Source organism: Dermochelys coriacea, chromosome 3 (genome assembly GCF_009764565.3).
Source record: "Dermochelys coriacea isolate rDerCor1 chromosome 3, rDerCor1.pri.v4, whole genome shotgun sequence".
NCBI lineage: Eukaryota > Metazoa > Chordata > Testudines > Dermochelyidae > Dermochelys > Dermochelys coriacea.
The window spans coordinates 67,978,493-67,994,518 of NC_050070.1; the positions used below are offsets into that span (position 1 = coordinate 67,978,493).

The following is a 16,026-nucleotide window of genomic DNA, read 5'->3' on the forward strand; positions in this document are numbered from 1 at the left end:
CATTTTTTGGAAGGCACTTGGGGCTGATGCGAGACAGTATGGAACACGTTTAAAATGGAATAGTCCTTCATGTGTAATAAATGCTGTGAGGTCTCTGCTATCTTCATGCAACATAACCTGGTGGTATGCGCTCTGCAAATCAAAGGTAGAAAACTCCACGGAGTTCTGCAAATACTTCTTCTATGTGAGGAAGAGGATGGCTGTCAATCACAATAGCTTTATTTGGCTCCCTTAAGTCCACACAAAGGCGAGTGTCTCCAACCTTCTTCTGCATCACTACTATAGGTGAAACCCATTCCGAGGAATTAATCTCTTCAATAATGTCCTCTTGAACAAGTTTTCTAAGTTCCTCTGAAACAGCTTCCCTGACTGAAAATGGTAAGCACCGTAATTTCTGTCGTACAGGCATCACATTATTCTGCATTTTAACTTTATGCAGAAACCCATAAGCCCAGCCGAGTTTCTCCTCAACCTGGTGTTGGGTCCCAGCTGAAACTGGTATGTGTACAGCAAGAGTGCTTTGCTGAGGAAGATCAATTCGTCCATTAACTACCATGAGATTTAAAGCAGCCAATAAATCTCTGCCAAGGATAGGAGTGCCTTTGTGGACAATGTAGAACTCTGCAGTTACACAGCAATCACCAAGAGTAACTATTGCTGGCAGGCAGCCATGTACTGGAATATGGTTTTTCAAATAGCACACCAAGTGAAGCTTGGGTTCAGTAAGAGGCACATCTTTAAAGTAATGCAAATAGATGGAATTTGGTAGATTAGATACTGCTGAGCCAGTGTCCAACATTAGCTGAATAGAGTGTGATTTGCCTGAGGGCATGGTGGAAACGTTTACCGTGTACTTTATTTGTTCTGGAATATGTGAGTAGTGATTTTGTCCATGCTCAGCACAGTGACATCTGGTACTGTAACTGCATGCATGTTGATTGAACTGGTTGCTGTAACATATTTTAGCAAAATACCCAATCTTTTTGCAATGATTGCACTGAGCTACTTTTGCTGGACATCCTGTGTAGTTTGCAAGGTGTTGTGGGGATCCACAGAAAAAGCACACTTTTACTGTATTTTGAATTTGCTGATTTGGTGTTTTTTCATTAGTTTTCCTCTTGTAATTGTTTGTCTGCAGAGATAGTGAACTTTTCGGCAAAGGAGTCACAGACTGGACTGTGCCTCCTGAATCCATGCTCATTATTTTGGCTTCAGCTGTAGCTGACTCAATCTGGGTAGCAATGGTTATTGAATCATAGAATCATAGAATATCAGGGTTGGAAGGGACCTCAGGAGGTCATCTAGTCCAACCCCCTGCTCAAAGCAGGACCAGTCCCCAATTACTGCTTTTTCTCGTGTAAGTTGTGGTTCTAGAAGTAAACGTTCTCTTACACGAAGCATGGTTGTTTTCTCAATGAGCTGGTCTCTAATCATCTCATCTGCCATATTCCCAAAGTCACAAGTTACAATCAGACTCCTCAGGGAAGCAATATACTGCATTATAGTCTCCTCTGGTTTCTGCTCACACTGGCGAAATCTGTAGCGATTAGCTACTACATTCACTTTTGGTACAAAAACATTCTTTAATGCAGTGAGTGTAGTCTCATATTTATCGTCTGCAAGGGGAAAAGTGTAAAATATATGCTGCCCTTCTGCTCTAAGGCAGTGGATTAGCAGAGCACACTTTCTTACTTCAGAAATCTCTGTAGCACTGATTGGAAGCAGATAAGTCTCAAACATATGGATCCAGGCAGTAAAAGCAATTGGAGGCTCACCTGGGCTTTGCAGAAAGGGTGCAGGTGGGTTCAGAGGCAGAAGATCCATCCTCGTCGCCAAAATGTTGTAGTAGCCAGGCCAAGGTACTAACAAACTTCAACAGGACTTTATTTTTTAAAGTGGAAACCTCTTTTCCAGGCTGCTGCTGCACCCTCAGTAGCTCTCCTCAGCCTCTTCAACTCCTCCCCAGGGCTGGCTCTAGGCATCAGCAAAGCAAGTACGTGCTTGGGGCCGCACATTTCCAGGGGCGGCATTCCGACCATCCTTTTTTTCGGGGCAGTTGTGCTCTCGGAGCTGCACCACTTAGACGGGGCGAGGGTGCTGCGCCCCCGGCCACAGCAGGAAGGGGAAGCCCCGGCCCCAGGATGCTGAGCTGCCAGGGCCCAGCTGCTACCTGGGGAAGAGAGGGCGAGTCCTGCCGGGGAGCCGGGGCTGCGCTGCCTCATCTGCACACTGGCTGCTGCGCTGCCTTGTGCCGCCCCTTATATCGGGGCTTCTCTGCGCGGCCGGGCGGGGAAGGAGGGAAAGCCCCTGCAGGCGCTGGGAGAAGGTGACATCACTGCTTCTACTTCCAGCGCCGCCTGCAAGCCCCAGCCCCACCTGAGCTTGGGGCAGCAAAAAACCTAGAGCTGGCCCTGCTCCTCCCCCCTCCTTCCCATTTCCTGTCCTTTCACACTCCCAGGAGCCAGTGCTCCCAATTCTAATAATTACAAGCAACATCTAAACACCACAATTCATCACAGATTTCAGCTGTCCTTATCTTCATTATGAAGATTTGGCTAGTAGACCTGCAGTTTACACCTTTGTATTAAACTAAGGGTGACCACAGGCTGCATTTGACCTCTGACCAAACTGTGACCAGTGACCACCCCTAATCGAAGGCATAACAAGTCACTGTAATTTTCCTTTAATGATCTATTGAAATGCTGTTCTTCCTCTGACCTTGTTTTTTTCTTTAAAAACGGGGATTGAACAATAAATTTTTATTCACTATTTTAAATCTACTTTAAATGTTTAAGGAAGTGGTGATAAAAAAGAAGAGAGAGATGCAGCGGCACCTGGAAGATGAACTGAAGAGGGAATCTGAAGCTGCAGAGCAGCGCATGGCTCACAAACTTCAGCGCATCCTGATGGAGTGTGCTTTGGAAAAGATGCACGCTGTGGCTGACGCCAGAAAACAGGAAAGGCAGACAGCATCCCAAGCAATGGCCACGCAGCAAAAGTATGCTTGCCATTTTCTAAAGTTTAACCATTCATCCATTTTTATAATAAGCAAAAATGCATATACCAACAGTAAGCAAAATATCCTAAAGGCTTTCTACGGCACCCATCTTCATCTTCTAAGCACTGATATCCTAACTAGAATTCTACTTATGGAATTCATACAAAATATATTGAAACATGTAACTAAAGAAACAAGGCTTGACTACATCAACCTTGCTCATTCTCAGACTTTCAAGAAACAGATCAATATCTTTTAAAAATTTCATACTGGAAATTCAAAAGGTGACTTTACTCTGAAAAGTGACTGAAATTAGCATTGTGGGCTTTCAGGCTTATTGTATCTCACAATTTCACATCACATTTACTTAGGTTAGAAGCAACATTTTTTTTTTTTTTTACTAATTTCCAGCACCACAAACTTAACCTGGGATCTGAAAGTCAAGCTTTGTTCTTTGTGTCATCAACAGAAATAAAGGTTTAGCAGGTCAAATTCTGCCCTCACTTACACTGTATAAACTCCATTGTCTTCATTTGACAGCAATGGGATTTTACAGGTTAAACTGAGGGCAACAGCTGGCCCTACAAGTGGAATTTAGTTAATTATGTTAACAGTGTTGATACTTAATATCCTGCTCCCTCTTCCATAAGATTAGAGAGTAGTAAGATTTACTTTCGTCACTAATGTCAGAAGTAATTCTAAAAACTCACAGAGAGCCGATTTGTTGGTAAGAATGTTCCCTTTTTAAAAGCCATTTTTCAGAATAGATCCATACTATAGTTGACATATTATGTAATATTTTCATTCTCACAATGAAAACAGGGCCCAGTCCTGCAGTCCTCGTTTTCCACAGATAGATTACTACATCATCTTAGCTGGTATCTTCTGATTCTCCTGTCAGCTGAGTTCCTATGGGACCTGGTGAAAATTAAAACTCCTCCACAAAGTGGAACAGCTGGGAGAATTTCCCCTTTGGCACAATGGACTTGGCTGGTGCTGAGCTCACCATGGGGATACCCTTTATACTTCCCTGAGCCAGCTTTGCTGAATTGCATCCACTGTGTTTGGTCAATGTTATACATTTTATACATTTTCTTGCCTTATTTTAGTAGTTGTACTGAACACAGATGTGTCTGATAAAACTTAAACAAAAATTAGGAGTACATTTCCAGGCTACAAATCTATGTTTAGCCCCAATTCAGGAAAACATTCCTATTTGAGGCAGCAATATAAAAAATTATTTGAAGTTAAAATGCAGAATACAAAATTGATTCTTCATGTTCTCTCCCCCCCACCTTATTTGTTTAATTTTACATTTATTTTGAGTATTATAATACTTTTTACCTTGACACATGCACCATTAAAATAATATCTGGTATACATATTGGAACTGATCTTCCACTGGTGTAAATCAGTATAGCTCCATTTAAGCATGCTAATTTACAGTATCAGAGGATCTGGCCCTACAGTCTGTTATCCTGTTTTAGTCCTGTCATCATTTTATTTCATGTTATAACTTCACTTATATTTGTAACAAAAGCAGAAACTTTATAATTGTATAGTGAATAAACTTTAAGTAATCTTTAATAATCATTCATAATGTATTAAACCTATCCTAAAGTTACTTTATAAATCAATTAACTTTTTAACAGAAAGTACACAGAGCAACTCCTGGAAGCTGGAATATTGGTTAACAAAATACATCAGAAAAACCTGGATCAATTAAAAAAAGAAAAACATTATGAAATGAGTGTTGCCTTGGACATCACTCAAAAAGAGAAACAAGAAGAGGCTGAAAAACAGCTCAAAGAAGCAGAGATAACACATCAGGCCATATATGGAGAAGTGACGACCAGCCTGAGAGAGATGGAAGCTCAAGTACAGACTCTTACCCAACAGCTGGAAAGCATGACAGCTTGGAAAGACAACCTGGAAGCTGAAATAGAAGAAACAAGACAGTCTTTTCAAAACTACATTGATATTATGTTTCCTAAGCTGACCCCAGGACAAGCAGATTTTATCCTGCCATTCAGAAAGAGATTTGAACACAGGGATATAAAGAATGAAGCAACAGATAATGACAAGGAACATAAAGACAGGATCAATGTGAGATTTACTACTAGTGCAGATCAGCACTTCCAATAGGTAATGCTGAAAAATAAATCAATTTCTGTTCACCGCATTAAACATGAGTCACTATAGGTAAAGGAAAAATAATCATTACTATATTAATTAATGCACCAAGCTTAGGCAGGATATATTCATATTCTCTCCTACAAATGGTAAAGTTAAGATTGCACTTCAACTTCCATTATAATAACCTCCTGTCTCAAAAACTTTTGAGCTGCAGTTTAACATGCTTGATATTAATCCAAAGACTTTTTTTGAAATGGGAGGAAAATCCATTCAGCCACTTTCCAGTGAACAATAAAAAATACACTTTTTCTCAGTTTTAAAAAAAAGATTAAAGGCAATATTTGAAGTAGTGAAAGTGAAGTGAATCCTGGACAGGGGTTACTGAAGAGAGAAGCGCCCGCTCTGCTATATGCTCCTCCTACCCCGGGAAATGTGCAGAATTCTCCTCTGGTTGAGCTCCACTGGGTCATGGGTTTGGGGGGGATTTTAGGGCTAGGACCAGAACTGCTGCTCTTTGTTATATTCTTCCTGCAGACCCTGAGGATGTTTAACGGAGAGTTCATACTTCTTAAAGCAGTTTTTATCATCTAGGCTCCCTTTCCTTACTACACATCTGTGAGACAGTCAGTCTGTGGCAGCACTGCACCAGCAGAATGGCTTTGAGGTTGCATAGGGATTCCATGGATCATCTAAAGAGCTAACTGGATCTTAGGAAATCCACTAGGTTTGATAGCTTAAACCTCTGTCCTTTCATTTCTTGACAAAATGATAAGCAGGAAATTCTGGCAGTCAGAACTCAGTTTCCTGTCTCCTAAACCAGATACACACATATATGGCTCTAGGTCAGTGGTTCTCAAACTTTTGTGTTGGTGACCCCTTTCACATAGCAAGCCGCTGAGCACGACCCCCCCTTATAAATTAAAAACACTTTAAAATATATTTAACACCATTATAAATGCTGGAGGCAAAGCGAGGTTTGGGGTGGAGGCTGGCAGCTCGTGACCCCCCCATGTAATAACCTTGCGACCCCCTGCGGGGTCCTGACCCCCCAGTTTGAGAACCCCTGCTCTAGTGCAACCTGCATCCATAACTCAAAAGTAGCTTAATTTAAAAATTTCAGCTTGCACAAAAATCTTGTTCTTAATGAGAAATAATCACTTGGCTAAATTTGATTTCTTTTTCTATCTATCTAAATACCTAGATGATCCCAACAGTAAAGTAACTGACCACCGTTATGTTGTAAACTAATCAAGATTTGCTTACACATAAACATGACACAAAATTTCTATTGGACTATTGGTACAATAAAACGTCTACAACACTCTGGAGCAGGGGTGGGCAAACTACGGCACACCAGACATTTTTATCTGGCCCTCGAGCTCCCACCGGGAAGCGGGGTCGGGGACTTGACCCACTCCACCCGCCCGGTGCTCCCCAGCCCCCCGACTCACAATTCCCTTGATGAGCGCCATCTTCCGGCACGCAGAGCCACACTGCACAGGTGTGATTTCACCGCGTTGTTTCCAGGTTTGGAACCCCACCCTTACACAGCAGCCCCTCCCCAATGCAGCAGTGTGCCCAATCCCCTCCTGGTCTTCTACAGCCCTACCCTTGAGAGCCTTGAGAGCCCAGGGGTCGAACCCATCCCAGCTAGGATGCTTCCGTGGCGGTACCTGATATGGCTACCTTGGTGTCACTGCCGGTAGGGCCCCTAGAAGTCCCCAGTACCACCCATGTAAAGCCCTCCCCACACCACACCCTATGAGTCTCCCCTCCCCCCACCTCGGTAATATCCCATATAGAGCACAACCCCCCATGCTACACCCCAGAGAGTTCCCCTCCCACACCAGGCATACAATTTCCATACCCAGATGCAACCCTCGGGCCAAAAAGTTTGCCCACCCCTGCTTTGAAGGAGTATAAAACCCAATTACACAACTCTTAAGTGCTATAGCCAGGGGTTTTCTTTCTTTTAAAAAATGGAAATAAGGGAAACACCTCAAAAAAATAAGTTAATGCAACATTAATGTTTCAAATTAATTTGAAAAAAGTCAGGGATGGAAAATTTCTTCTTGCATTCTTAATCATTTGTTTTCGCTGACTACTCATAACTGATAATCATCACACTAGCCTTTTCCTCCCCTCAACCATGGGGGGAGGGAGGCAAGTCCAGAGCGGTTCTACTGTAGTTGGGGTACAGCTGCCATCTTGGTACAGTCTTCCCCAAATCAGAAAGCTTAAACATGCTACTTTTTATATTAACAATCCAAAAATTAAGTAATTATCCATCTGACCAGATTTTTACTGAGCCAGTTTCTAAGAAAAGTATGGTTATGGCTGTCAACACATGATTAATTAAAGAAAGGAAATTAGTAGGTAAAAACAAATTGTCCATTTTCCTTTCTATTTGTGCTTGACAATTCTCACAGTGGGATGTAACAAGCAATAATTATTAACTCAGATCAGCCTACATGAGTTCACTAAAATACCAAAGAGAAAAAAAACACACAATTTTGTATAACATTTTTACATAAAAATCTACAGTGGATGCCCCCAAAATAACATCCCATCCTATAAAACCCAGACTCCACGCCCAACATTTTCAAAAAGTGGCTGTCTGAACTTGCACACCTAAATCCAGAGGCACTGAGGGATGTAGGTGTTTTGATGTTGAGTGGTGCAATACCAAACTTTCAGGAACTTCAAAAATCACTGGAATCCACAAAGCTTGAATTAGGTGCCTGGTCTCCCTATAGACCAGGGGTTGTCAAACCGTGGCTCATAAGCCACACATGGCTCTTTTACAGTTAAAGTGCAGTTCGCAGGGTCCCCACCCCTCATTCTCCGCCTACCAGACTGGGGGTTGGGGAAGACTTGGGGCTTCCGCCCTGCAGCAGGGTGGTGGGGCCAGGGGCTTTTCCCAGAGACAACTGGTGCCTGCTGAGAGTAGGGGGCAAAATGTAAAGGTACATCCCTCCCAGCTTGAGTCATGCCCCTCAGGTACACGCACCCTCTTACCCTCAGCAACCCCTCCCTTCAGCTCCCACGTGTTAGCTCCCTGTGGAGAGGCAGGGGCAAAGAACTGGGAGCTGCAGGGAAGGGCCGCTGCTTTAGCTCCACAGGGAGAGAGAGTAAAAACAGCGGCTCTCCCTGCAGCTCCCAGCTGCTTGCTGCTGCTGCCTCTCCCCGCAGTTACAGCTCCCAGAATGCCAGCTCCAGCTGTTGCAGTGCAGGGAGGGGGCCTGGTGGCACCATGTGACCGAGCAGGGCCAGCAAACCCTGGCATAAATCTGAGGTGGGGCACATGGCCCCAGGTGTCCGCCCCACTCCATATGTCACCTCTGGTTCTGCCCAGGAGGGAGGGGAGTCTTGGAGCTTCAGTCCCGCAGGACATGCCTGTTGGGGCTCGGGGCTTCAGGCATGCGGGGTATGCCTGCCGAGACTCCAGCAGGAGAGGGTCTGAAGTCCCAAGGCCTGGAAGGTACCTCCAGTGGGGCTGAAGCCCCAAGACCCTCCTTCCCGAGTGGCTGAATCCTGAGCACCAGCAGGTGCACCCTGGCTCTCAAACTTCTGAAGATTGTTATATGCAGCTCACACAGTCAGTCAGTTTAAACACCCCTGGGCTAGTCCCTTAATCACAAGACTTCCTCTCCGCTGTAATATGTGTATTGTCCATTCCACCTCTACATCCAGGAGTTGTTTGGACATGGAGATACTCTAAACATTATTTAAGGTAATTTGTAGAGTTGCAGGGGAGCCAACACTCTCCCATTGTGCCCTTATAGCCCATTTATCTCAAATATTGGTAAGGTGTGTATGTTGCTTTTCTATGAATATGTTTGACTACTGTGCCCTGCTCTTACAATAAAATGGTCTATATAATGCATGGAAACCCTTTAAAAATTGAAGTATTTGTTGAATTGAAAGTTACAATATTTGTCATAGGGATGTAAATACCATTTAAAAAGTCAACCACTTAAAAGATTAAAAAATGTCATTTAAATGGTTAACCATTTAAACAGCTGGGGCCAAACTGGTTGGCCCAGCTGGGCCTGCTCTAGCCAGCCAGCGCGGCTGGGCTCGCTCCGGCTGAGCGGCGCTGCTCTGGCTAGGCACCGTGGCTGGGCCTGCACTGGCTGGCAGATAGGTGAACAGTTAGGGCGGTTAACTGGTCAGACTGTGCTTACTGGTTAACCTTTCACATCCCTAATTTGTAACTGTAGGCACTCGGAGCAGGGTGGGGGAAGTTCTGTGGCCTTGCAGCCTCTGGATTTGTAAACCCCTTTGTTTTCAGCTGAAATGGATTTTTACTGGAAAAAATCCCGGGTTTTATAAAAAGTATTATTTGGTTTTTGTCCTGATTTTATGTCTCATTCAAATTTACATATAAAAAACCGTGCTTTACTAGGAACATACAATACATCGCATGAGATATATATATTGTGTTAATACATACTCGTCCGTGTGTACGTGCAAAGCTGCCTGTTGAAGTAGGGCTAGGTATTCCTCCAGAAGATGCACACCATACACAGGCAGGCCGGGAAGCTCCGAAACGTACACTGATGAATCTCACGTTACACATTTCAGGCTGCCAGACAACAGGTTAAAGATCTGACACAGTAAAGCGGATACACTCCCCGGGGGGAAAAATCAGTGAAATGTAAAAAGAGAACGCAAAGCGCCCGACGGCGACGGGACAAACCCGCTCCATCCTTCCAAGGAAGCCAGCGGGGCCACGCTGCAGCACTCGGGCCCTGCCGGCAGCGCCTGTAGGCAGAGGGCCCCGCGTGCCCGCAGGTCTCTGCCGAACCGGCCTCGGCTGTGTACAAGGCGGGCTCCGAAATGGAGCTGGGGGGGAGGCGCTGGGCCCGGCCGGCTCCGGCCTGCAGAGCAGAGCCCGTGGGTTGGCTGCGGGGCGAGAGGGGCGGGGCCAGCCGAGCGCTGGGTGACGGCAGCCGCGACCTCCGGGCGCGCGTTAACGGCCCTCTCCCGCGAGCGCCCCTGTCCTGGCCACAACCAATGGGGCAGCAGTTACCTCCCGCCAGCCAATCACCGCGCGGTAGGGCCGCCCCGCCCCGCCCCGCCCCTGCTCGCTCAGCCCAGCTCGGAGAGAAGCCCCGCCCGCTGGGGAGCTGCGTTCTGTCTCCATGGAAACGCGGCCGGCCGGCTGGGGACAAGGCTCCGCTCTGTAGCCCGGCTGGGGCAGGCAACTCAGCTGTTTGTCCGGGTACAGGCGGGGCGGGAGCCGGGGCCTAGAGGCTGGGACTCTGTCATGGGGTCGGGTAGAGGGCTCCCCGGGGTGGGAGACGGACAGGGAGCTAACGCCGCGCCGGCTACCGGGGGAGGGACTCTGCCGCTTCCCTGGTGCAGAAAGAGCCACCCCCTCCCGCGCGTGCGCATTGTACGTGACGTGAGGGCGCGCAAAATGCGCGGAGAGGGCGCAATTTGCGCGCGCTTCCTCGCGGAGCGTCCCCGTCCAACCGGCTTGTGTCGGGCGGGAGGCAGCCAGAGCAACGGAGTCGAGCGTCGCTCGCGCCATGCCCCCTGCGGACCCTCTCCGCCCTCCCCTCTGCCTGGGTGGCCTGAGGGGAAGAGGCGAGCGGATGTTCTGGAGCTGGACCCCTTGTAGCTTCTTATTTATCACAGGCGGGGGGGGGGGTCATTGCAGGCGCGCCCAGCTGATATAACTTTGCAGAAGCAGACACATATTTAAAAAACAAAATGTTTTACTTCTCAGGTGAGTTCTGTGCTTGTGAAAAGTGCCCGATTGGTGGACCCTGGAGTCCTGTATTTACTCCTGGAAGAGGTGCGGCGTGGGCAGCAGTCAGGGCCAGATTAACTCTCCTGGGCACCTGGCCTATTAGATTTTGTGGGGCCCCTGTATACAAGACTTTTTCCTAATTGAAAACAAAATGACCACAATTTGGCGTTGAGGCTATTAACGCTGTACTAAACTTGCCTTTTAATTAACATAAAGCCATTCTGTGGTTACATTTCAGTCTTAAAACATGTGGAATCATAGGGCTGGAGGGGACCTTGAGAGGTCCTCTAGTCCAGTCCTCTGGACTCAAGGCAGAACTAAGTATTATCTAGACCATCCCTTACAGGTATTTGTTCAATCTGCTCTTAAAAATCCCCAATGAGGGAGATTCCACAACCTCCCAAGGCAATTTATTCCAGTGCTTAATCACTCTGACTGGAAGTTTTTCCTAATGTCCATCCAAAACCGCCCTTGCTGGTTTAAGCCCATTGCTTCTTGTCCCATCCTCAGAGGTTAAGAAGAACAATTTTTCTCCCTCCTCCTTGTAACAGCCTTTTATGTATTTGAAAACTGTTATCATGTTCCCTTTCAGTCTTCTCTTCTCCAGACTAAACAAACCCAAGTTTTCCAATCTTTAATCATTTTTGTTGCTCTTCTCTGGACTTTCTCCAATTTGTCCACATCTTTCCTGAAATGTGGCACCCAGAACTGGACACAATACTCCAGTGGACTAATTAGCACAGAGTAGAGCAGAAGAATTACTTCTCATGTCTTGCTTACAATACTCCTACTAATACATTCCAGAATGATGTTTGCTTTTTTTGCAACAGCGTTACACTGTTGACTCATATTTAGCTTGTGGTCCACTATGAGCCCAGATCCCTTTCCACAATATGCCTTCCTAGGCAGTCATTTTCCATTTTGTATGCGTGCAGCTGATTGTTCCTTCCTGAGTGGAGTACTTTGCATATGTCCTTATTGAATTTCATCCTGTTTACTTCAGACCATTTCTCCAGTTTGTCCAGATCATTTTGAATTTTAATCCTATCCTCCAAAGCACTTGCAACCACTCCCAGCTTGGTATGAGAGTAGCAGCCGTGTTAGTCTGTATTCGCAAAAAGAAAAGGAGTACTTGTGGCACCTTAGAGACTAACATTGATAGTCTCTAAGGTGCCACAAGTACTCCTTTTCTTTTTCCCAGCATGGTGTTGCCTGCAAACTTTATAAGTGTACTTTGTATGCCATTATCTAAATCATTGATGAAGGTATTGAACAGAAGCAGACCCCTGTAGGACCCCATTCGTTATGCCTTTCCAGCATGACTGTGAACCACTGATAACTACTCTCTGAGAACAATTTTCCAACCAGTGTCATGCGAGACAGTATCAAAAGCCTTACTAAAGTCAAGATATACCATATCTACTGCTTCCCCTCGTCCACAAGGCTTGTTACTCTGTCAAAGAAAGCTATCAGGTTGGTTTGATATGATTTGTTCTTGACAAATACATCCTGACTGTTATTTATCACCTTATTGTCTTTAGGTGTTTTCAAATTGATTGTTTAATTATTTGCTCCATTATCTTTCTGAGTACAGAAGTTAAGCCAACTGGTCTGTAATTCCCCAGGTTGTCCTTATTTCCCTTTTTATAGATGGACATCATATTTGTCCTTTTCCTCTTCTGGAATGTCTCCGTCTTCAATGACTTTTCAAAGATAATTGCTTATACTTATGGTATAAGTTTATGAAGGAGATGGTATGATGGGATAATGGGATTTTGGTCTTTATTGATTGATCTTTAAATATTCAGGGTAAATAAGACTAATCCCCTGAGATGGGATATTAGATGGATGGGATCTGAGTTACCCAGGAAAGAATTTTCTGTAGTATCTGGCTGGTGAATCTTGCCCATATGCTCAGGGTTTAGCTGATCGCCATATTTGGGGTCGGGAAGGAATTTTCCTCCAGGGCAGATTGGAGAGGCCCTGGAGGTTTTTCGCCTTCCTTTGTAGCATGGGGCATGGGTGACTTGAGGGAGGCTTCTCTGCTCCTTGAAGTCTTTAAACCATGATTTAAGGACTTCAATAGCTCAGATATAGGTGAGGTTTTTTGTAGGAGTGGGTGGGTGAGATTCTGTGGCCTGCGCTGTGCAGGAGGTCGGACTAGATGATCAGAATGGTCCCTTCTGACCTTAGTATTTATGAATCTAATGACTCAGTTATCTCCTCAGTCAGCTCCTTGCATATTCTAGGATGCATTTCATCAGGCCCTGGTGATTTGAAGACATCTAACTTGTCTAAGTAATTTTTGACTTGTTTTTTTCCTATTTTAGACTCTGATCCTACCTCATTTTCACTGGCATTCACTATGTTAGATGTCCACTCGCCACTAACCTTCTTGGTGAAAACCGAAACAAAGAAGTCATTAAGCACCTCTGCCATTTCCACATTTTCTGTTCTTGGCTTTTCCCCCTCATTGAGTAACTGGCCTACTCTGTCCTTGGTCTTCCCCTTGCTTCTAATGTATTTGTAGAATGTAGTTAAGTTAATTCAAAATATCCTACTTCTTACCTTAGAACAGCTGTTATATTATTTTCTTTCTGGGAGGGAGTTTGGGTGCTGGAGGGGGCTCAGGGCTGGGGCAGGGGATTGGAGTGTGGGAAGGAGGGAAGGGTGCAGGCTCTGGGAGGGAATTTGGTCCAGGATGGGATTCTGACCTGGGGCAGAGAGTTGAGGTGCAGAAGGGTGTGCGAGGTGCAGGCTCCAGCCGGGAGGCGCTTACCACAGGTGGCTCCTGGCTGGCGGTGCAGCAGGGCTCAGGCAGGCTGCATGCCATGGCCCCATGCCACTCCCGGAAGTGGCTGGCTGCTGGCATGTCTCTGCGCGCCCCTGGGGAGAGGGGGAGAGCGTTTCTCCATGCGCTGCCCGTGCCTGCAAGCGTGCATGGGAGCTAAGGGGATGGTGCTGGGGGCGGGGGCAGTGTGCGGAACTGCCTCCCCGTGACCCAGGGGCCGCAGAGACGTACCAGCAGCTGGGCGCTTCCGAGAGCAGCATGGAGCCACAGCATTCAGGCATCCTGCCTGAGCCCTGCTGCACCACTGGACTTTTAGCGGCCTGTAGATCTCAATTGGCTGGCAGAGGCTCCAGGATCGACCAGTCGATTGCAATTAATGGGTTGGTGAACACTGAATTATATAAAATTATGGATTTATTTTTGGAGGGCTCCCCCTAGTCCGAGGCCCTGGGCTGCAGCCCCTAAAGCCCCTGGGTTAATCCGGCCCTGCCAGCAGTAGTATAAGTTCCCCCACACTACCAATATACCCCAACCTCATTCTGGAGTTACCCCCATAGCGGGGTGGCCAACCTGTGGCTCCAGAGCCACATGCGGCTCTTCAGAAGTTAATATGCGGCTCCTTGTATAGGCACCGACTCCAGGGCTGGAGCTACAGACACCAACTTTCCAGTGTGCCAGGGGGTGTTCACTGCTTATCTCCTGGCTCTGCCACAGGCCCTGCCCCCACTCCACCTTTTCCCACCCCCATCCCTGAGCCTTCTGTGCCCTCGTTCCTTCCCCCCCCCCCCGAGCCTCCTGCATGCCACAAAACAGCTGATCAGGAGGAAGGAGGAGGTGCTGATTGGCGGGGCTGCCGGTGGGTGGGAGGTGCTAGAAGCGGGGGGAGCTACTGACTTATTACTGTGGCTCTTTGGCAATCTACATTGGTAAATTCTGGCTCCTTCTCAGGCTCAGTTTGGCAACCCCTGCCCTATAAGGTATGAGTATAGTTACGTTTCCATGACCTTTTCTGAGACTTCTAAGAAAGATGTGATTTGGTGCCAACCATAGGGTATTGTGGGAAGACTTGATTGGAAAAAAAATTGGAATTTTTGTAGGAAAAAAATCAAATTTTTCACAAAAATGTGTTAAAATAAATCCTATTTGTCAACAAGCTCTAATTGAAGGCTCCTGATAACTAGGAACTGAACTGAGACCAACACTCACTTCACACTGAATATGCATCACAGGATAACAATATTCAGTCACCAAGTTAAAACTGAATTTAGGATGTAGAAGGCTCAACATCCTCTTAGCAGTCCCCTGATCCAAATAATTGGAATTCCTAATCATCTCTCAAATTAAGTAATAATTTTATTTCATATCTTAAACACATGGAAAACTAGAAGTTCTCAGAACTGTCATTGGAGTCCTGGAGTTGATAATCTGTAATTCAATAATTTGCCAATAATCTACAAACAAAAGGTATCTACTTCTCCTAGTCAGAATTCTGCCTCACGTGTCAAACTAAGTTCCTGCTAAGCTGCATGGCCGCGCAACAGGCTATCAAGGGTCTTGCATGCAAGGAGAGGTGCCCCAGCCCCATCCCCACCCAGCCAGAGCTGCTGCAGCCAGGGAGAGGCGCCCCGACCCACTGAAGCTACCACAGCTGGGGAGAGGTGCCCCAGAGCTGCCATGGACGAGAAGAGGCACCTTTCCACAAGCCCAGCTTGGCCTCACCAGAGCTGCCATGGCTGGGGAGAGGCGCCTCTTCACCGGCCCAGCACGGCCCCACTCGATCTGCCGCAGCCAGGGAGAGGCGCCTCTCCTCTGGGCACAAGCTTCAGCAGCGAGAAAGGGCTAGGGGGAGTCCTCTCTCTCCCTCCCTCAGCCCTGGGGCAGCCTGCATGCCAAACCCCTCATCCTGGCCCTGCTTCAGGGCCTGCACCCCCCGCCAAAGCCCTCATCCCCCGCACTCTAACCCTCTGCCCCAGCCCTGAGCCCCCTCCTGCACCTGGAAGCCTTCATTCCTAACCCCACCCCAAAGCCTTCACCCCGAGCCGGAGCCCTCAACACTCCCCCCCCCCTTCCCCGCATCCCAACCCTTTGCCCCAACCCTTAGCTCCCTCCCACACTCTGAACCCCTCAGCCCCACCTCCACCATACATCATCTCCATATTGGTGCACATAACAAAATTCATTCCGCACATGGATGTAAAAAATTAGAGGGAACACTGGTGTCAGAGGTACTGTTAATGATTGTAATGAGATTTTTGTTCCCTCAGCTTCCCAGGAAGTCTCTGTTGATGTGAAAAATATTTTTGTTCCGTTAAAGCTGATGCATTTTTAGCTGTTTTTGTG

The 16,026-nt window shown here is 46.7% G+C and overlaps 2 protein-coding genes and 1 non-coding gene across 6 annotated transcripts in view; 2 read left to right on the forward strand and 1 right to left on the reverse strand.

Annotated features, from left to right (window-relative positions):
* Positions 1-5,175, forward strand: part of C3H6orf163 (chromosome 3 C6orf163 homolog) — a 26,564-nt gene extending 21,389 nt beyond the window's left edge. The window contains exons 4-5 of the mRNA XM_038396516.2: positions 2,796-2,998; positions 4,651-5,175. Of these exons, the coding sequence (XP_038252444.1) occupies positions 2,796-2,998; positions 4,651-5,143 (696 nt within the window). The 3' untranslated portion in view covers positions 5,144-5,175. The remainder of the gene's footprint in view (positions 1-2,795; positions 2,999-4,650) is intronic.
* Positions 1-10,268, reverse strand: part of LOC119853436 — a 21,874-nt gene extending 11,606 nt beyond the window's left edge. For both annotated transcript variants that reach the window (XR_005292069.2, XR_005292068.2), the window contains exons 1-2: positions 9,591-10,268; positions 4,891-4,934 (exon numbers count right to left, since the gene is read on the reverse strand). This is a non-coding gene — a transcript (uncharacterized LOC119853436). The remainder of the gene's footprint in view (positions 1-4,890; positions 4,935-9,590) is intronic.
* Positions 10,254-16,026, forward strand: part of CFAP206 (cilia and flagella associated protein 206) — a 33,957-nt gene continuing 28,184 nt past the window's right edge. The window contains exon 1 of one of the 3 annotated variants that reach the window (XM_038396200.2): positions 10,254-10,361. The gene's annotated coding sequence lies outside the window, so the exon portion shown is untranslated. Of the gene's footprint in view, positions 10,362-10,537; positions 10,872-10,917; positions 10,941-16,026 lie in introns of those variants that run through there. The other 2 variants (XM_038396204.2, XM_043510631.1) reach the window with 2 other exon arrangements.